The sequence below is a fragment of the Ceratocystis lukuohia genome (assembly GCF_044167205.1).
Source record: "Ceratocystis lukuohia strain C4212 chromosome Unknown Supercontig2_pilon, whole genome shotgun sequence".
NCBI lineage: Eukaryota > Fungi > Ascomycota > Sordariomycetes > Microascales > Ceratocystidaceae > Ceratocystis > Ceratocystis lukuohia.
The window spans coordinates 1513064-1534480 of NW_027263521.1; the positions used below are offsets into that span (position 1 = coordinate 1513064).

Below are 21417 nucleotides of genomic sequence, written 5' to 3' on the forward strand. Positions count from 1 at the left end.
AGCTAAAAATAAGCGCATTTCTATAGCAAGGGAGAAAGAAGTAATAGTGGAAGAGGCGGGGAAGAGACCCTCTACTTGGACAAGCCCACCTGTATACACAGGAGGAGGTAGTAGCTGTGCATAAGACCAAGGCTAGAATGTCGCCGTAGCTGCGGCCCTCGTCCAGACAGATTAGTTTTCTATGTCTGCATTCCAAATCTCAACCAAGTGAAGCAAGACATGTCAAGCAGAAAAACAACCGGGTCATTATAGGGATAAAGACCCTAAACAACTTCGCTACAACCCCCCCTTCTCATATTGCTACCACCCGCTGTCCCACCTGGCTCAGCTGGGCAGGGGTCCCAATTGCAAATATGGAGCAGCCCCCTCCCCATCCATCTTGTAACAAGGGTGAACTAGCCAGACTAGAGACTTCCCGTCTGGTTCAACTTGCTTCGAACGAACTGCATTAGCTGGGCTGACGGACTGGCTAAATTATGTTGTGCGTGCGTGAGATACGGGAGGGTATTCGTTGGCAAAACAAATATGGGAAACCCAAACTATCACAATGTCTGGTTCAACAAGACGGCCATGCGGGCAAGACAGAAACCAAGCGGATCACTGGTGAAGATAAAGGGGAGAAAAGAAAAGAATGAGAAGAGGAGAGAAGAGAAGAGACGGAAAGAAAAGAAAAGAAAAGAAAAGAAAACAAAGAACAGCCTATGCGAAGAACGCTTGTGTGTGATTCATGAGTATAGACTTGTCACAGGCTGTGTTTATGTGCTGTGACAAGGGGGCAAGCCCTGCATTTTCATCAAGGCCTCTGTAAGCCACCTTGGACACAAATCTCGTATGTAAAAGCACATCGATACATGCTGGATGTTGTGTTGCACGCATGCTGTGCTGCACACCTCTCTATACCACAGCTAATTGGCTTCTCATCCTTGGTGAAAGAAGCTGATCAGCCATTGACATGGAAGCTCCTGATAATATGTGCGCTATAAGCTCCAGACGCATAGGCTACACGCCCCCGATTTCCTAGTTCATCCAACTTTCAGCTTGCCTCCAGGCAAATCGAAAAAGAAAATATAAAATGGGCATTCAAGACCTCGGTTTGTGTCTTTATTCTTTGCTCCTTAACTCCAGCCGCCCAAGTCAGAATATGAACATGAGCATGGGCAAACACAGGCCAGGGATCTAGGCCAGAAGACAACAGGGGGTGGGGCGTGTGTCGTCAGTAAATGGCCAAAGTGGACCCCTATTATTGCAGAGCAGTTTCCAAAAGAAATGGGGCACCTGATTGGCAGAAGATAAGATAGACGATAAGAGACGGACTTGCTATCTTTGTGGAACCAAGGGGTGACCTACTGCTGACAAGATCGTCAATCGAGGCAGGAGGCGGAAAGCGTAGGAAGAGAAAATAATATTAGCACTACGGGACTTTGCATTGGGAAGCTTGTCTGAGAATGCAGCTGGCGCGCGAAGCAGCCTTGCAATTACCGTGAAACGCATGGAATACCAAGTAGAGAGAAGCGGGGAGGGGGGCAAAGACAATGCATTGTTGGTTCAGCTTCAGGTTAGACTCATCCATTGTCAGGGCATTAGTGCTGCATTCCAGATCGTGTAGTCAAGATGGGAGCTGCTTGGTGACCAGCAGCCCGATTTGCCCCTCCACGAATACCCCTTTGTGGAATGGCTAAAGCCCTACACCTACATTATGCCATTTACTGCTCCGCCTCTAGGTAGTTGGCGGTGCTCAAAAAATCTTGAAGCTACACGGCCCCATACGAGTATTATCTAGAGACGGCTGCTTCAAATGATCCAGCGTGACGGTGTGCATGATCAAAAGACATCAGATGTCAAGGTCGATTTAAAGGGTGGTGACACTAGACTTTGTGCGTTACAGTGTGCTATGACTATAAAAGCTCATGCTATGGAGGGCCAGGTGCACACGTAGCATTTTGGTGGATGGGAAGTTGTCAAAAGCCCACTAGCTCACACTACTTACTCTTGATGCTCGATCCTTTTCTTTAGCGACCAGTCCGTGTGTGAACTTTCAGCCATTATCCGAACGGCGACTTAACTTGGCATCACCTACCACCCGCTCGGTATGCGCGCGCTTTTGTATGCAACGGTGGATGCGCATTGACTCATATCCTGTAGTAACGAGCCAGACCACTTGCAAGTCTCTAGAGCATTGCTAGCATAGATGTTCTACATAAGCTAGCATGTAGCGCAATGGTCAGATGAGAGTTTGGTCATAATAAGATGAATGCAAATTAAGCTAGATAAGTGGTTGCGCTTGTCTTGGGACTGTACAACTGAATTCAGCTAGCACTGTGCTGTGAAATCTCCCAGCCTTTTGTGTTCTGGTAAGTATCACATGTTCGTTAGCCAACGAGTGTGTTCGAACTTTCCCCCCTGATATGGCATGACGACATTTTACTTGTGACAATGGGCGGCCGCACAGGGCAGTTGCCGTGATTATTATGCTAGAATGCCGATTTTTTTTTTGCATTGAAATTGTGATTATGCTGTGGGGGGGAAGGGCAAGATGGCTTCAGTGAGCCTGCTGCATTTATCCATCTCATTATTTTTTTTCTCTCCTATTCCAGCTGGATCTCCCAAGCAGTCCCGCCGCATCACATCAAGCCGTAGTTGCGTTTTTATAGAGAAAACTCCCTGTGGTCGCTTTTGTTTTCAATAAACCGGTTTTTCCAAGAAGCAGCCTGCCCGCCCTCCCCCTCTTTAAAATGCAAAAGCGGCAAAAAACAGTGTCTGTGCCGCTACTATCCCTGCAATTTACTGTTTCTCTCTTAGTTACAGTAGCTGCTTTCCGCTATCCAGATTTAGAACCCTCACCCCGCCCCTCCTGCTTGCACAGTGACGTTTTGATACTGTTCGCTTGAATCTTTTTTTTTTTTCCTTCCCCTTTTGCTTCTTCCCCTCCCTATCAGCCTTTTTTATTTCTTTTTTTTTCTTCATGAACCACGCAGACGTGCTGTGTGGTTTTTCATTCTGTACACGACATCTTCGTCATTTCCCAATTTAAAACTACACCTTAAACTATGGCGTCATCCGTGGCTGAAGAAACACAGTCGGATTCGTCCAAGCTGCGGACTTTTCTCTCCATTTTGAAAAAGTAAGGGACTCCCCCCCCCCTCCCCCGGACAACGAGTATGTGCTTGTACCGAGATCGAAGACAACACACCTGACACCAGAGACGTCAATATTCTTGCTTTCGCTCGTGTCAGGCTGGGGTCGTTGGCCCGCTGCGTTGATGGGCCTTTTGGTCTTTGGCTGGAGTGGCTGGCTATGTAGGCGCTGCACACCGTTTCTCTCACAGGCTCCGTTCTTCCCTGCATACATTCATTCACCTTGGGGACTACCTATTTTTGATGATGAACACCGGCTAACGACAATCGTTTGTTGCTTTTCTTCTTGCGCTTTAGGTTCATTGGTGTTTCTGATCTCGCCGCCGTCCGTTTCTCGCTTCCCTCACAACTACTTGAACCCACACCAAACCTCGAATACTGGAATTACCTTGATGCGCCTAATGCCTTTGTCGCTATTGGCACTTCCGATGATCCCTTGGATCGCATGCTTGAGGTTTTGCGTTTCTGGTTCACCAAGGATTTGAAGTATGCTAAGGGCCGTCCATGCAAGCCTTATAACTCCTGCCTCGGCGAGTTTTTCCGCGTAAGCAACCAGCTCATTTTCTCTGCCTAGTCCTTTGCTATCCCCATCTCTAACATCCCATCTGTTATGTAGTGCAACTGGGAAACAGAAAACAATGCGCCTGCCATTGACCATACCGCACATATTAAATCCTCTTCCGCTGCCTCACTAGGAGTTCCCGGTCACGACAAGCCCGCTGCCAAAAGCCACAAGCCCGTGCGGGTATCATATCTTACCGAGCAGACGTCCCACCACCCACCAATCAGCGCCTTTTATGTATCCTGCCCTGAGCGCGGCCTCACTGCTCGTGGCTTCGATCAGATCTCGGCAAAATTCACCGGCACGACCATCAAGGTACTTCCCGGCGAGCACAACCTTGGAATATTCATCAACCTAGAGAAGCGCAACGAGACCTACCAACTGCTACATCCCGAAGCTCACTTGGCCGGCTTCCTGCGCGGGAACCTCAATGTGTCCGTTAGCGATACAACATTCATCACTTGTCCCGAAAGCAAGCTCAAGGTGATTCTTGTCTATTTTGAGGAGGGTGGCTGGCTCGGCAAGGCAGTCAACAAAGTGGAAGGCATAATCTTCAAGTACGACCCCAATAACGACAACAAAACACAAATCAAAGAGGTCCCAGAAGCGGATATTCTTGTGCGCTTTAGTGGCCCGTGGAAGGAAAAGGTTTCCTTTACTCTTGGTCCTAAGCCTTTTGTAAGTCTGAATTTAGCCTTCTCCCTTTTCCGCAGCAGAAGCGAATGATGTCATTTGTTCCTTGGCATCTGATATTTGACCAACCAGACTGACCCTTGTTCTATTTCTAGACTTCTCATCCTCCTGAAGCACAACATACCATCATTGACATTAAACCTCTCAGTGTAGCTCCCAAGACCATCCCACCTCGCGAGAAACAACGGCCAAATGAATCGCTGGTGTTATGGGGCAAAGTCACTGATGCTATTAGTGCTAAGCAATTTAGCAAAGCGACGAACCTCAAGGTTGAGCTGGAGGAGGCCCAACGCGAAAAGGCCCGGGAACGTGAGCGAACCGGAAAGCCGTTTACGCCTGTCTTTTTTAAGCATGTCAACGGTAACGGTGGAAAGCCAGACCTTACCGAGAAAGGAGTTGCAGTATTGAAGCGAGCGCAAGAAGGAAACTGGGACATTGATGATTTATTGTCCGATGGGTCCGGTGCAGTTGCTGAGGATGCGGCCGGTGCAGCTCAGGCTTCCGCAACTCCAGCCACTGGGACTTGAATGACGAAGGTAATCGAGATTTACTATACGGTCACCTTGTGCCCCCTCAATTTCTCTTTACCGTATTTTGTCCGGCCTATTTACTTTTATAGTGTCGTGATACCCTACACACTCTGACTCTTTAGCCGCCCCTGCTTTGTCCCCGACCTTGGCCTTCATTTGTTTTATCACATCAGAAATCGCCCCCTTCCCCCGCGCTCTTTACACTGCATAATCTTGTTCATAGTGGCTCGTTCGGAGTTTAACCAAATTTGTATTTAGCTTAGTGCAAAGACAGGATGCTACAAAGCAGCTATATGTCCCGTCTGTCCTGTTACTATACTCTCACTTCATATTACAGCTCCTTTTTTTCTAGTCATATCTGATGAGTTAAATCGAAGTCTCCACGAGACTAGGACATGGTGTTCCGTCATGTGCGCGTTTTGGAGGCTTCCGACAGTGCCCTAAGCCCTCAGGCATTTAGATATCTCCTAGACTTGATATTTAATACAATTAGTCAGACATGACTACACTTCTGACCTATCTTCTGACCCGACCATTTGGAGTTTCCATAAGCTTCGACGACAATACCACCCTCTTGATAGCTAGAGACGTGGCAGAAACAACACACCTTGACCTTACAGAATCTGTTCGATTGATATATTTGCATTGTCTAAATGTGGCCATCTCCTAGCCCTCATAGTGTCTTGGATATCGGGGAACTCTTTGTTAGTCTATCTTTCTTTCTAGCTTGGCATATTATTTAGTTAGACATAGCTAGAGCTGGCTAAAATAAGATAGAAATGCGCCCCCCCCCCCCCCCCTCCCCTCCTCCTCCCCCGTCAACACCTTTTTAATGTTCATTCATCATGATAGCACTCTTGCTTATTCCTAGAGAGCCACAGAGTACTACAGTTGTGGGGCATGATACTCAAGTCACGTGCATATCGTCGCTATGTATTTGTGCTTAGTCATCATCTTAGCCAGAAATTTTTATTCCTATCAAGGTTGGTTCGAGGTTTAAGCAAGCAACCCACTTAGCTTACATCACTACAAACAAGCCTTTGCTCTCACCTTCTATCCCTCGTCTCTATTCACTCTGTGTGAGCTCAAGGCTAGTCGCAATTTCTTCGCTTGATAATTTGATACTCTACAAGCATATATCTCTCTTCCTCAACCGCAGAAATGTTTGCTCTTCGCTCCGCTGCCCGTGCCGCTCCCCGCGTGCTACCCCGTGTCCCGGCCGTGGCCGGTCGCATGCCCATCATGGCCACTGTCTCTGTTGCTCTGCGCTCGCAGCGCATGGCCAACTTCTCGGTGTCCGCAACCTCGCTTCAAGCTAGTGAAACTGCACAGAAGCTCGCCAAGCAGCTTGAGAGAGAGCTCAAGTTTGAAGAAGAAGCGTCTAAGGAGGACCAGATTCCCGAGCCCGTCACCGAGTTTCTGCAGGACAGCGGCTTCGAGCTGGTTGAGACTCCCGGCATGGAGGAGGTTAAGCTGGTGAAGAAGGTGGGCGATGAACAGTAAGTGTTCTCCTTTCTATCTAACCATGTATTTGCTCTTTCCAAGGCAGGAATCGAAAATTACTAATACTTTTGTTCTTCTTTTCCGCTTAGGATCACCGTTATGTTCTCCATTGCCGACCTCGGCTTCAACAACCCTCTCCTCGAGGACGAATCTTTCGAGGAGGAGGAGGAGAGTTCTGCCGAGAATGAGGCCAAGGATGAGAACGAGATTGAGGAAGACGAGGCAGACAACTTCATGGACCCTACCCCCATCCGCATCCAGGCCGTGATCGAGAAACCCGGCAAGGCTCCGGGTGCCGTTTCTGTCGACTTGACCGCTCAGGACGGTGGATTGGCCATTGACAGCTTCTTCTACTTCAACAAGGCCGCGGAGGCCTTTGCCTCGACTGCCGAAGTCTCACACACCCGTGCCAATGTCTATGCTGGCCCTTCTTTCGAGACACTTGACGAGGAGCTGCAAGACAAGGCCGAGGCTTATCTCAACGAGCGTGGCATCGACAACTCGCTTGCCATATTCGTTGGAGACTACGCCAACTGGAAAGAGCAGATCGAGTATGTCAACTGGATGAAGAACCTTGCTGGCTTCATGAACTCTTAAATACCGAATGACACGTGTTTCTCATGTGTAGTGTCGGGTTTCCAAGATACTTGTCTTTGTTATTCCTTTATCTAAAAGATTATCCCCTTCTATGACCACCCAAGTACACACGCATTGCCTTTCGTGTGTAGGCGGGTGGCATGTGTACAATAGTTGCTGTTCTCAGCATGTCATAGTTTATGATTCCCGGAGTTTATACGTACAAAATATATGCTATTTTCCTACTTTTCTACGCCCGTTTTAAAATCATGCATACACCACATCTTCGCAGAGTCATTATGTAGTCATCATGTAGTCGTTATTTTCTTTGTTTCTAAATCATGGCTATGGCAAAGAGACCAGCTCCACTACCAATTCAACCACCATCATGTTTAATAGTTGTGGCCTAAGTTTTGTGTGTACATGGGCGGTAATCGCCGGTCCATTGCCGGTCTCAATGGCCGTGAACGGCACTGGTGGACGTTGTTATCGTGACATCTCCAGCATGTCTCTGCTGTGCGGCGTTGCCTAGATTCGGCGCCGAGGCCGCAATTGCCGAAGACGCCGGTATGATTAGCTGCCGGACACAGCATCTCGGATATCAACACAGTGTATTCACTGTTGCAGTTCTGGCAATGGCGGATATGAGAGACGTAATAGCACATGGTGGGCAAAGAGATGACTAATGTGTAGGGTTAGCACCGTTAGGGTCCATATCATGTGACGGCACAGAGGCACTTACAAAAGGCTTCTCGCAGGTCAAAGAACGATTTATTTTCAAGAGTAGCGGTTGTTTAGTGAAGAGAGAGATGGATATGGGTATATAGATAGACTTGTCGAAAAAGGTTGTATTCGTTGTTTGATAGAAAGCTTCTCGGTCCCAAGGAGGCGGCAGCGGCCAGCGTATTATAGTCGCCGTCCATCTCAACCCTTACTACTGGCTTCATCGTTTGTCCCAGGCATCCCAGATAGTTTCCGTCCATAGAGGGCGGGATGCAACCCTCCCCTTCGGTATTCTTGACTGTGCCCGCTTCCAGGAACATACTCTAGACAACGGCTGCGGGCCTCTAACAGCATCGACCACATTGTTTGAGACCTGGACAATGTCTTCTCCCCTCATTTTCGTGTCCCCCAGATAGAAAGTAATGGAGTCAAACAATGGCTTGTACTCAGACAAGGCATAGAGAGAGTGTGGGCCGATCTAGCTCTCGATCTTGTGCCCAGTTTTGCTCTAACCCTCCACCTCCTTATCCTCCCTCACCCGTTGGTTCATGTTGTTGCTCAAGCCAGAGTACTGCATAGCCGGGCCGAGAGAAAGGAAGGCAGCGTTGCGTTTCAGTAGCTATAGAGACGATGAACTATAGGTATAGTTCTCCACATTACTGCAGACAGTAAGAGTGACAGCTTGCAATGCTGTACTGCTGCTAGCATGCATGAACTTGCCCCCTCCCCCCAGCTTAGAATCTTGGAGTGCTGGCGAGGTACGGATCGAGATACAAGCTTCGGAAGTGCTGTCAGGCCACAAAAGGAAGCCTACTGTGCGACAAAGGAGAATATGTCAAGAAGTCAGCTGAGGGGCGGGGATAACAGTTATGTATAGAGGGGTAGGTGAGAGGGGTCATGATATGGGCAAGACACTAATGCGGTGGCTATCATAGCCAAGGAAAGACATTACGAAACTTGGTAACTAGTTTAGTTCGTAGCAAAAGGTGCGCTAGCTTTACCGGTAGAATTATAGTCCGTCTGTCTGCAGGGCCACTTTACCATATTTATACCTGTGTAACAAACTCCGACAAAGCTACCTCCAAGAAGCACACCGCCATCAAAAGTTAGTTCCCCTTCCTCGCAGATTCAAACACAGCACATCAAATCGGCTGATTGTCAGACAATCGAGGCCCCGAGTGTCTGGCTATGGACTACCTCTCTACTCTAAAAACGGGAGAAGGGGGGGGGGGGGGGCATGCTCCAGAATAGCGGTCAAGTTCTTCGCGTGCTGCAAGATCCCGCAGCAGTGCAGAAGTCAGAGGAAGCCAGGCGAAGCCAAGAGAAGCCCAAAAGAAGCCGGAAGTAAGATCAAGATCAAGATAGCCTAGCAAAATCTAGGCTCAGGATTCTCGACAAGAAAAGTACTATGCAGATAATTAGCTACATGGACAGGCTCTTCGCATTTCGCTAGTCAACCCCAAACTTTAGTAACCAATGAGCCGTAGTGCCGCCAATACACAAGGCAGAGGCCGGGAATAGAAGCCGGGCGCAGAAGCTGAGTACAGGAGCTGAGCTAGCTTCAGATAGAGATGGCGTGGAACGATGTGCCCCCTTTTTCCAAGGAGTGTTGGGAAACGAACATGAAGCAAACCACGATGTTCCTCTGCACCCCTTGGCGGCTTCTAAGTGGCCAAAAAATGCACAAAGGGATTTAAAGAGACAGCAAGCAGCGGGTCTATGCGGCTCTCGAGACTGCAGGTCAAGTGTGTGCATTTGAAACTGAAATATACAGCCTTGTTTGTATGAAAAGCTAGCACCCGAAGAGAAAAAAAAAGAAAGGGGCAGGTCGAAAGACTTGGCTGGATTAGAGAACGACAGTGGATGAACGAACGGCTACACGCCTTGATGCCTGTACGGCACAAACACGCCACAACAGAATAACGGTGAAGGTTGTGGGCAAAGACCCAGGTAGACAGACAGTAACCAAAGCCGACACTATACTACCATGTGCCCTTTTTATTAGTTTTATTCCTCTCTGGACATTTAGAGGCGCCATACCCTCGACGCTAGGCTCAAATTCGCGAGCGAGAGTGGCTTAACAGAAACAAAAAGGAGAAGAGATAGAGATAAAAGAGGCAACAGAGACACTGTAGACAGCATAAAGTACGAGAACAGCATCAGGACCTGCAGCACTAGCCTGTGTTGCGTGTTAAGTCAACGCTAAAAGAAAGCAAGATATAATTCCCCGAATGCCATGTTTGCCACGTTGTATCTTCCACCTCCTATCCGTGTGCCATGGCTGTCTAAAGACAAGTCATCCCAGGATCTAGATGTTGCCTGGTTGGCCAGCTGGCATACATGTACCCAGGTACTTGTTCATTGTGTGTGACCAGACCCGACCAACAACCCCTTAGTCATATGCATTCATACACATCTATGGCATGGTAGGTTTTCTGTGTGTCTTCTAATGGCCCCCAAAACCGTGGGTCTAGATCGTCGGTATGGCGTGCTACAAAGTAAGAGAATCTGCCTTGTGCGCTGGGTCGGCAACGGGCACGACAACGAAGAAACAGGAAACCGTCGAGGGAAATCCCCGTGTACTACCTAATGCTACTGGCCGCATCCTAGCACTCCTAGTAGCCTGAGCAAAGGGAAATCTCCTTTCGGCTGGTTGCTCTCTCCGAGAATTGCCGATAGGCCAGAAAAGAAAGAGGTTGTGTGTTGTTCTTTGTCATGGAATGGGGCCTGTCCCCACTGCAACAAGTGACAGCTGGCCGCCGTAGCACGGCGACTAAAGAGCGGAGGCAAAGGGAAAAGGGGACAAGCGCATAGGGGGAGGTGAGGCACGCGGGCGCACACGGAGCACAGAAAAAGGCTGCGCTGGCAAAGAACTGGCCTGGTCTGTTCTGTCACAAAGTTCTCAACTCTGACTGGATACAGGAACGATCGGTGATGGTGGTAGAAGAGGGGGGGGGGGGGGGGCATGAGAGGTGAAGCGCATGCAGTTGCAAAACAAAGGAAAAGACAAAGACAAAGAAATCAGACCAATACTTTTTCTCTCAACGAGTCCCTACAACAGGCTCAGAATCCCTTGGGGGGAAATGTGGTGGGCCTGGCCTCGCCTTCCAGCGGCACTCTAACCCAGGCAACATGGCTTAGGTGGGCCCAGTTGCCGCTCCACGTAGCTAGCATAATGATGTTTTTCTCAGCTGTGAGATCAGGAACCACTATAGGAATGTTAGAAGTGAAGGCGAAACAGAAAACGGTTGGGCGCAAGGGCGACCTACAGAAGCCAAGCTTAAACTCTTCCTCATACTCCTGCTTTTTCACTTGCAGTTGGTGCTCTTTAGTTGAAGGGGGGCGGCCAGCACGGCGGGTCTTCTTCACCTCCTCAAGCTCCTCGTCATATTGTTGAACATAGCTACGGACAAGCGTGTTAGCGGACAGTAACGCATGGGATTGTATCGTCACAAGATGCACTACTCACGTTTTCACAGCAAGGTACAGCTCCTCTGACGTAAACGGGCTGCCATCTTTAGTCTGAGAGAGCGTCTGGAAGAAGCTTGCCCGGTCCACTGGGTGTTGGGTTGAGAGTTAGCAAAGACCCACGGAGAAGCCTAGAGTGTTTCTGAGCCTGTTTAGGCTAGAAGGGCAACTGTACATACGAAGCGGCTGTTCTCTTTTGCCCCTTAACGCAGCCTGTTGTGCCATTCTCGAGTCTCTTATACTGGCCTTGCGAAGTCTCCTGGAGTCTCTGGAAAACTCGTGCAGCGCATCTGCAGAGCCAGAGCCCATGCGCTTCTTGGTGATTTGCTTCTTAACCTTTTGGAACGTGGTCGGCATTTTGGGGAGAGGGGCTTAGAGAATGGCGAAAGTGTATAACTAGAAGAAGCAGCTGGTATCCAAGTTTATAGGAATCAAAGAAAAATACTTTAGAATGATCGAAAAGTAGCAGCAAGGAGTTCGTCAGGTTAATTGTTAATAGCACTAAGGTGATGATAGTTTTTTTCATGGGATTTTCTTCTAGGATGCATAGAAATAATACTCTTGACAGCTGTAGCCAGGTGTGTGACAGACGCTGTCACCTGTCGCGGTGAAGTCGGTGTGTAATGGATAACTCTATTTTAAGAACAGCCCCTGCCTAAAGCTATATAGTCCAGCACAAGTCACTTCAGTAGATATACTTTGACATGTCTCTTCCTGACTCTAGAAGAGACATTGGTACAAACCAGTACCTCTTTCTACCAGCACACGTCTTCCCAAGAGTAGACTTATCTCTGTAACACTAGGCTTGGCACCCATTGCAGTTGCACGAACAAGATAGCCGCCCTGAAGCAAATGACCATGAAGCATCTCAATGCTATCAAAAGGTAGCTGGTGCCAAATACTAGATGAAAAGGCTCTGAGCCACCTACTACGTTAGGAATAATTGCCACTCAACATGGCAATCCTTTTCCTACAGGCTCTACTGGAGTGAACATCAAGACTGCCTATGTACTTGCCCATTTTGTATTGATAATAACCCTGGCACTAAGGGTACAGTGGGAGGAACGCTGGGAAGGCCCTGTAACTCAGACGGGGTATAGTAGGTTTGCATGGCAACCACGCCCGCCCTGCCCCTCTGTCTAGGCAACGCAACGCAACGCGCAAAAAACTACCGATAGTTGTTAGCCAAAAGACATAGCGCGTTGGTTCAGTTTGGCCCCTAATTGAGAGGTAGTGAAAGGCAGAGAAGCTCTATGAAAGGCGGATCTCTCCCGACGCTTTCCTGTACCTTACCTTTTCCCTTTCTTTCCCTCAAGCATTCCAGTGGTTACATGTCACCCGTCCAGTATTCTGCTTAAGCCAATCTTTCACCCTCATCTCACCCACGGCCAAAAGCCGGGCGAAGGCGTTTTTCACTCGTTTTTGCCAAAGGCCTGTTTCATTGTTATTCTCCTGGGAAACCACGCGCTTGCTTGTGTTTTCTTTTCCTAACAGGGAGACAACAACCAGCCAGCACGCACAAGAGTGACGGGCGCCCTTCTCAATATCAGCAGCCGCCGTGCATTCAATTCAGCCTCATGAGGCGCTCTGCCACTCTCAAAAGCTCTCTGGATTCCTAGTCAGAGATTTCCACCTTCCCAATCCTCGTCGGCCTTTCCTTCCGTTTTGTTGCTCTTGCTCCTTTCCTTTCGCCCTCCTTCCTACCAGAAATGACAGCCTTGCATTTGTCCGCCTGCCTCTGTCCTGCTGTCTAGTTGTTTCGATTTCTCAGCCTCTTGCTTCCTAGAACTGCCGCTTTCTTGTTCCTACAGACCATTATCTAAACGTCAATTTTAATTTCTTTTGCCACACATCCAACCAACCACTGGAGACGCCATCCTCGCTCTAAACTCGGCCCAGACATATATTTACGCGCTTTCGAGGACCAATTTAAATTTATGACTACCGCCCATTATGGGTGTCCAGGGTCTTTTGGTTCTGCTCAAGAGCATCCAGAATTCAACTACCTTGAAGAGATATAATGGCCAAACGCTGGGCGTTGATACCTATGGCTGGCTCCACAAAGCCGCTATTTCATGTGCCTCTCTACTTGCCCAGGGTAAACCTACTAAACGGTGAGTTAGCTAAGCTTATATTCTTCGTCCCATCTGCCCTACCCCCTCTCTCTCCCCTACAATGCTGCTGTCTTCTGTGCTAACAGCAAGTCTACAGATATGTCGAATATTGCATGCGTCGAGTCCGCATGCTGCAACACTTTGGCGTTACACCCTATCTAGTCTTCGATGGCGATTATCTGCCCTCAAAAGCAATCACCGAGGCATCTCGTGAAGCCAAGCGTGAAGCCAGCAAGAAACGTGGCATGGAGCTTCTCAAGGCCGGCAAGCACAGACAAGCAGATGAAGAATTCCAAAAATGCATCGACATCTCGCCCGAAATGGCTCGTGCTGTCATTGACGAACTCAAGAAGCAAAATATATCCTACGTCGTGGCGCCATACGAAGCCGATGCTCAGCTGGTGTACTTGGAAAAAATGGGCCTGATTCACGGCATCCTGTCTGAAGACTCAGATCTCCTTGTCTTCGGCGCCAAGAAGCTGATTACCAAACTAGACAACTACGGCGCTTGCGTAGAAATTTCGCGCTCCGAATTTTGCCGCGTCCGGGATGTATGCTTGACTGGCTGGTCTGATGCTGAATTCCGCAGAATGTGTATACTGAGCGGTTGTGACTATCTAGCAAGCATACCCGGCATTGGCCTGAAATCTGCTTATCGCCTAATCCGCAATCACAAAACACCCGAGCGGATCGTTCAAATGTTGCGGTTTGACGGCAAGTCCAAGGTATCTGAAAACTACTTGACAGAATTTGTCAAGGCTGAGCTCACCTTTATCCACCAACGAGTATTCTGTCCCATTAAGCGTGAAATGGTCATGTTAAACGACGACGAAACGGGGGCTGCTGATGGCATGCCCTTCATTGGCGCCTGGATAGAGCCCGAGACCTCGCGTCTCATTGCATCTGGCGATCTTGATCCTATGACCAAGAAGCCACTAGGCGACATGCCAATATCGCCAAGGAAGAGACGAGCCACTTCATTTGGCTCTGAGACATCAACTCCGACTGCAGGCTCGCCTGCACCAGGTGCAATTACGTCATTTTTTAACCGCCGAATCCCTATGGGTGAGATGGATAGCAATTGTTTTTCTGTTGACCCTGATCAGGTTGCTGAAATAACCAACCATGGTCTTGCACCTCGTGTCTTTCCTCTGCCCAGGCCCTACATCGAGGAAGCCAGTACTCCCAGACGGTCGCCCCGCCGTCGTCGACAGACAGAACCCGTGCAGAATCTCCTAAATCAACATAGTACCCCTACTCCAAGTCCTACTTTGTCACAGAAAGCGACCACTCCAAACAGGCGCAGCGTCGGGCCAAGCTTCATTGGTTTTGGTACTCAGCCCCGGCCTAAAAAGAAAGCGCGTTTATGCGATGACGATGTTGCTGAGGAAAGTGAGATTTTGGAAACTCCAGTGCAGCAGCGGAGTAGATTCTTTCCAGTGTCTACGCCCAAGGCAGAGGGAGTCAAATCTATGGCAGCGGCAGCTGAAAAGCCGCCATCACTGCCGCCACCCAAAACTGTAAATGAGACTGCCTCTGAGATTTCAGAGACGTTACCTGAGCTAGACCAGTGGCATTCACCACAAAGACCCAGACGCAACAGTTTGTTCAAAGTTTTTGATGACCTGAACAAACCCAAGGAGACAGACAACAGTGAGGCCCCCAATCTCACCATTCAGCTCACATCAGCCAAGAGTACACCGGTATCTCCGCGCAAAGCAGCGCGGCATAGCATTTGTCTGATGCCTCCGCCACCATCCCCCCAAACCCGAGAAACGGTCGATCCCACAAAGCAAAGTGTTGGGCTGTCGCACTTTGCCTGTCAGCTCGATCAAACGGCCAACAGCTCGCCTAAAAACAGTCACACCCCTGTGTCTTCAAGCCAGCCGAGCCCCATCAAAGCACCCTTGGCTTCTACACCTAGTTTTGTGAAGAGCGGCACTCCAGGTGCTGCATCGGCCCCTCGCATGACCCCACTGCAGCGCATGGGTGTACGTGCGCTAAAAACCGCGTCAAGCATGCCCGGACTGTCGAGGTCTACATCCCTACGCAATATCAAGTCTTTTTGGGAGACCCGCTCTGTCAGTTCCCTTGCCCATTCATCCAAGTCGCCAGCCCCTAGTCCTAGTCCTAGTCCCAGTCCCACCCCCAGCCCAAGTTCTGTGTCTTCCTCGGCGCCCGTTGCAAGGGGCTCTACTGGCTCATCTCTGAAGAGCAGTCGTAGTGTACATGACCTTCAGGGCAGTGAAGAAATGCTTCCATTTCTTGATGACGAAAGCCGTGAAGACTCGCCTCCCTTCGAAAGTACGACTTTTGATCTCTCTCGATTCCGTTACTCTTGAGGGTGCCGCTTACATAGCTTACATGCACTCAAGACATCCTCATCTTGAGACCTGTCTGATACCCCTTTATTTTGCATCTGGTCCGACTTTCCACCATCCCTTGCTCAGTATAACCAAGTCGGCCAGCAGTTGTCCATCTCCATTTCGCGTTGTCACTCATGTTTTCTCTTTTCGCTGCCGCATCTTCTACAGATGGCCAGCACCCTCCAGACTTGTAACCAGTAATGATGTCCGCAGCCCTGCGTGGTCCCTTTTTTGCCAATCCATGTTTTTTTTGCGAGCTGTGCTGCTGTCTATCATTCATGACTCCCTTTTTGCGTCAGGCTTGTTTTTGGCGTATGTATGTGCATCACGAGAAGAGGACAGTCAGCACTCGGGTTCTCCTGTCTACATCGGCGTTGGTGGGCTCTCTTTTTTTGTCCTATATAGAATGACGATGGTAATGCTTTGTTTTTGTAGGTAAAGCGCGTTACAAGCAACGCTCCAGTATGCCAATGAATGCGCCAACATCATAAAATCCTAACCAAAGTGCCTTGCCTATGTTGTAATAAAAGAACCCTCACGGCCAAGAGCTTGAAAGAACCGCATCGTGGCCCACTGGTGATGAACAGACATGGGTTTTTGTTCATCGTGTCCCTTCATTTGTGGAGCTCATCGAGTTGATTTGCATGCTCATTTCTGTCCTCCTTGGTACAGAAATGAGCTGCACGCACTCCACTCTGTTGTACCGTTCCTTTTACTGCTGCTAGGAGACAAGAACCCTACCCAAAGACTTCACTTAGGGGAAGCACTGTCAGCTCGATAGGCCTGGCTTTTGTCAGAAGTGGATAATGCACAAGTAATACTACAGTAGCTTACCAGTATTTGAACCACAGCCTTCCCCCACTCCCACCACGAAATTTCGACATCGCGTTCTACGCTTTAATTCTGTGCATCCATACACAAAGCCCCTGTACTTTGTCCATTCTTTTTTTTTTTTTTTTTTTTCCCTCCTTCTTTACTTTGCTCTTTACTGATATTTCCACAATCACCATGTCCCTCTTCCGCTCTTCTGTGCTGCGCTTCGCCGCTGCCGCAGGCCCTCGTCCCGCTGCCGCCCGCGCTTTCTCTAGCTCGGCGCAGCGCTTCGTCAAGGTCGGCGATGCTGTGCCCGATCTGGAAGTCCTGTGCGAGGATTCGCCCGGCAACAAGGTCAACCTGGGTGATGAGTTTGCTAGCGAAAATGGTATCATTATTGGCGTGCCAGCCGCCTTCTCCGGCGCGTGCTCCAGCTCGCATGTGCCTAGCTACATGAACCATCCCAAGCTCAAGCAAGCCGGCCAGGTGTTTGTAGTGTCTGTGAACGATGCTTTTGTGTGAGTAGCTTTCCGCATTCCATCACTAGGTAAACTCTTTGCTAACGAAATACCACATGTATAGCATGAAGGCGTGGCACGACCAGATGGACCCCGCTAAGCAGACCAAGGTATGTATGCCTCTGCTGTTGACAGCATATACCAGACACTGTATGCAACAGCACCAAAGCTGACTAATACTTACCTCTTTTGCAGATCCGCTTCCTAGGCGATCCCTCGGGTGCTTTCACTCGGGCTCTCGAGCTTGACTTTGATAGCAAGGCCATCTTCGGCAACGACCGTAGCAAGCGCTACGCCCTGGTCATTGAGAATGGCAAGGTCGCCAAGGCTTTCGTCGAACCCGACAACATTGGCACCACTGGTATGCTGCCCCCCTAGCCCTCTTATTTATTGCCTTTGCAATTCTGTCCCATCCCTGCCAACCACTAGCCGACAGCTAACATTTGTGTCACAGTGTCCATGGCCAACCACGTTCTGGGTTAAGACATGAACTATCTGGGAAGTCAAGATCAAGAAAGTAATACAAGGTTTCCTGTACATGAATACATTATTCGCATCCAATGTTTGGCTTATAATTGCTTTTTTGTGCTTGTCTGTTTTCACGTATACAAATAACGAGCAGATGGCTGACTTGGGTTCCAAACCTAGCTGCTGCCTTCAGCTCACCTAGCTCTAAGCCCTTGTCCGCCCGACAACGCATGCATGTGCTAAGCTAATACTTGTTGTGTTGACCCTATGTCCTGAGCAAATCTCTACCGGCTTATTAGGCGTCAAGTGGCGAACTAGCCAGATACAGCCAACTTCAACAGGCATCTGTTAAACTGATAAGCCGATAAGCTCCGGAAGATTTACGGCAGATACCCACGCAAACAGCCGATTATTACCCGATGGCAACAACGCCATGTCTTTTTTTCCCTAGCAAGTTGCAACAGGGGAGCGCAGCCGCCTAAAGCCGCCCGTCCTGTTTTTGTGGATCGGCCCATCGCCAAAATCGGCATTTCGTCATTTTCTTTCGTAGTTTCTTTGATGGAATAAGGCTCTTTTTCTCCTATTTATTTATCACATTAGCCAATACATCGTTTACATGTTTTTCTAGACTCTCTTTCTGGCTTTCTGCACCTGGCCTTCTTTGAATTTTTGATTGATTTGCTTCTTTTGCCTTTCTTCTTCTTTCCATTTGTATCACCAACCTCGCCAGCCTATCTGCTCCCTGAAGTGCCCGCCCTAATATTTCCAGTTTGCTTCTACCTTATATTCCGCTACGACTGTCACCACCACCACCACCACCACCACCAGGGCCAGGACCAGGGCTAGGCCGCTTCATCATCTTTGTTTTGTCTTTCTCATCTATCCCATCAAATCTGCTGCATAGCACTGCGTACAACAACCAAAGGAACTGGAACCCAACCCTCGACTTTTTGTCTCCCTTGTCACGCTGATTGGGGCTTTTTTTTTTCCATCCTACACTGCCTACCTGCCTATCCTTGTCTTGCTTGCCTCGCCTTGCTCGCTCCCATACCTCTTCATCCCTCTTATTATCATCATCAGCATCATCATCATTGGCAGCAGCGTTCCCAGGCGAGAATCAGTGTCGTTCATGATATACAAACCCATTTCTAGCCACACACTTGCCCACCATTCCGTCTTTAACTCGAAAGCGAAAGGCCGCTGAGGCTTCGCAAACAGCTTCGTCCCCATCCCACAAAAAGATTGCCGGAGCTTCAGCAGCCTTAATAACTACAAGCCCTGATTCTTCCTCATTTCCTGAAACTACTTCTACAACATCTTCTACCGATAGCCCTACTTCTCCTCCCAACAATATTTACTCGACCTCGGCTTCTGTCCCTCCCATTTCTGTTCCTATCGCTACCGCTTGTCCCCCTGACTCCCTCGCTGCCCCTCCATCTACTTCTACTCCGATACCGAGCAACAACGATACCAACATGTATTCCGACGATGAAGAGGTTGAATACCTCTCTCTTTCTAGCGATGACGATATTATGATTGATGATGACGATTCTAGTGGCGACATTGAAGGTAACGCTCTATTTCCTCTTTTTTTTTTCTATTTTATTTTCCAATCACAACTCCTTGGCCTCTTCACGTGGTCTCGTTTTGAAATGTATATTAACTCTGTGCAGTTGAATCAGGCGACGATTTTGAGCCAGACACCGATTTCACTATCGACAAAGCCTCTGAACCCAAAAAGTACACCGATGTTGCCTACAAGGTCAAGCTGCCTGTCGACCTTAAGAAACAACAGGACGATGATATCAGCGAAGTCAACATGATTCTCGATCTTGGACGAGATGAGGTCGCTATCCTCCTGCGCCGCTTTCGCTGGAACAAGGAACGCTTAATCGAGGACTATATGGATCGTCCAAACAAGGTTCTCGAGGATGCGGGCTTTGCTTCCTCCTCCAACATTCCTCTCAAAATCCAGACCATTCCCGGATTCACATGCGAGATCTGCTTTGATGACGAACCAGGCCTTGAGTCATTCGCCATGAAGTGCGAGCATCGCTTCTGTGTCTCCTGTTATCGCCAATATCTTACTCAAAAGATCCGCGGAGAGGGTGAGGCTGCTCGGATACAGTGCCCTCATGAGGGCTGCCGTCGCATCCTTGATGCGTATTCTCTCAACCTCCTTGTCACGGCTGATCTCAAGGATCGCTATCACTCTCTGCTTGATCGAACTTATGTTGAGGACAGTAACAAAGCCAAGTGGTGCCCAGCACCTGACTGTCCCAATGCTATCGAATGCAGTATCAAACGAAAAGATCTAGACCGTATTGTTCCAAGCGTAGCCTGTCTTTGCGGCTATCGCTTCTGCTATGGCTGCTTGCTTGGTGATCACCAGCCTGCACCATGTGACCTCGTCAAACGATGGCTCAAAAAATGCGCTGATGATAGTGAGACCGCAAACTGGATCTCTGCTCATACCAAAGAATGCCCACAATGCAACTCTACTATAGAGAAGAACGGAGGATGTAATCACATGACGTGCAGAAAGTGTAGATACGAATTCTGCTGGATGTGCATGGGCCCATGGAATGAGCATGGCACCAGTTGGTATAACTGCAACCGCTACGAGGAGAAGAGCGGCACCGAAGCCCGTGATGCCCAAGCTAAGAGCCGCGTCTCCCTTCAAAGGTATCTTCATTACTATAACCGCTACGCCAATCACGAGCAGTCTGCCCGTCTCGACAAAGAACTAGCAATTCGGATCGAGAATAAAATGATTCAGCTCCAGGCTGCATCCGGCCTATCATGGGTTGAGGTGCAATACCTCAAGTCTGCATCTCAGGCTGTCGAAACCTGCCGTGAGACTCTCAAATGGACATATGCATTCGCATACTATCTCGCTCGCAACAACACCACTGAGATGTTTGAGGACAACCAGAAGGATCTCGAAATGGCAGTTGAAGCCCTATCCCACATGTTTGAAAAGCCTGTGGCTGAGCTAGCGGATCCCAAGCAGAAGACGGATATCATGGTATGTTTTTGTTTTCCTACATATACAGCCTCCCCTTCCCAATTTCGTCCCTCTTCTATTCTTCCTCTCCACATACCACGTTGAGGATTCGGTGACGTCATGTCACGTGATGTAAAACCTCGGTCTAACCGCTTTTTTCTACTACAGGACAAGACAGCGTATTGCAACAAGCGCCGTGTGATTCTTCTTGAGTATGCAGCGGAAACGCTGGCTAAAGGTGAGCAGAATTCTTTGGCAATATCTGATGCACCACCATTCTTTCCAAACACCCCAATACTAATAAATCACTCCATACTTAGGGCGCTGGACATTTAATATGGCAAATGAGCCCATTACCATTCAAGGTGGTACAACCACATCTGCTGCTGCCCCACCCCATGGAACAGTGACGCCAGCGTAATTGAAGTGTGACTAACAATCTATATGCGTTTTGGTGTTGATTTCTGGCCAACGAGAACGATGACGAAGATGAAGTACTCGAGCATGTCTTTTTTTGTTTGCTAGGTATGTTACTTGGTTAGACCTGGGATTTGGAGCATTTGCAGTGTTGATTCGATTGTTTTTGTAGTTTCTTCTTTTTATTCTGGACGCCAGCTTTGTCATAGTGTTTCTTGATCTCTCTCCTCCCCATTCGCTTTCTGCCTTTGCTCGAGTAGGTTCTTATCCGTGTTTCCCCGGCATTTGCGTTTGCTCTTTTCTGTTATCTAGCACATTATATTGTATTCTTCCTCCCTTTTTTTGTGCTTATTTTTCGTCTTTCTTTCGTGTTAATATCTTGTTTTTTTTTTGGTCATTGTGTGCGATCTATAGTCTACGATGTGGTTGTCGCTGCTTCCTGTAGGCGCAACCATGACTAACACGTTGTGCTTTTTTTTAATTATCATTTAAACAGGCATATGTTCACTGCCACTCTCTAAATTA

General features: G+C 48.7%; 5 protein-coding genes across 5 annotated transcripts; 4 read left to right on the plus strand and 1 right to left on the minus strand.

Moving 5' to 3' along the window:
* Positions 1-3047: 3047 nt before the first annotated feature.
* On the plus strand, positions 3048-4916 carry HOO65_020377 (Oxysterol-binding protein-like protein 1; the record flags this gene model as incomplete). The annotated part of the gene is made up of 4 exons (XM_071006621.1): positions 3048-3121; positions 3432-3678; positions 3751-4374; positions 4485-4916. The coding sequence occupies 4 exons, from the start codon at positions 3048-3050 to the stop codon at positions 4914-4916; spliced, it is 1377 nt and encodes a 458-aa protein (XP_070861015.1).
* A 1164-nt stretch (positions 4917-6080) lies between these two features.
* HOO65_020378 (Mitochondrial acidic protein MAM33) lies at positions 6081-7019 on the plus strand (the record flags this gene model as incomplete). The annotated part of the gene is made up of 2 exons (XM_071006966.1): positions 6081-6418; positions 6512-7019. The coding sequence occupies 2 exons, from the start codon at positions 6081-6083 to the stop codon at positions 7017-7019; spliced, it is 846 nt and encodes a 281-aa protein (XP_070861016.1).
* Positions 7020-10784: 3765 nt separating this feature from the next.
* Positions 10785-11546, minus strand: HOO65_020379 (Translation machinery-associated protein 16; the record flags this gene model as incomplete). Its single annotated transcript, XM_071007028.1, has 4 exons — positions 10785-10930; positions 10991-11124; positions 11191-11278; positions 11369-11546. 4 exons carry the CDS (start codon positions 11544-11546, stop codon positions 10785-10787), a joined length of 546 nt encoding a protein of 181 aa, XP_070861017.1.
* Positions 11547-13142: 1596 nt separating this feature from the next.
* On the plus strand, positions 13143-15645 carry HOO65_020380 (Exodeoxyribonuclease 1; the record flags this gene model as incomplete). The annotated part of the gene is made up of 2 exons (XM_071006479.1): positions 13143-13303; positions 13401-15645. The coding sequence occupies 2 exons, from the start codon at positions 13143-13145 to the stop codon at positions 15643-15645; spliced, it is 2406 nt and encodes an 801-aa protein (XP_070861018.1).
* Positions 15646-16677: 1032 nt separating this feature from the next.
* HOO65_020381 (IBR domain-containing protein) lies at positions 16678-20896 on the plus strand (the record flags this gene model as incomplete). The annotated part of the gene is made up of 7 exons (XM_071006291.1): positions 16678-17000; positions 17065-17110; positions 17196-17361; positions 18621-19037; positions 19142-20496; positions 20644-20713; positions 20796-20896. The coding sequence occupies 7 exons, from the start codon at positions 16678-16680 to the stop codon at positions 20894-20896; spliced, it is 2478 nt and encodes an 825-aa protein (XP_070861019.1).
* Positions 20897-21417: the final 521 nt, after the last annotated feature.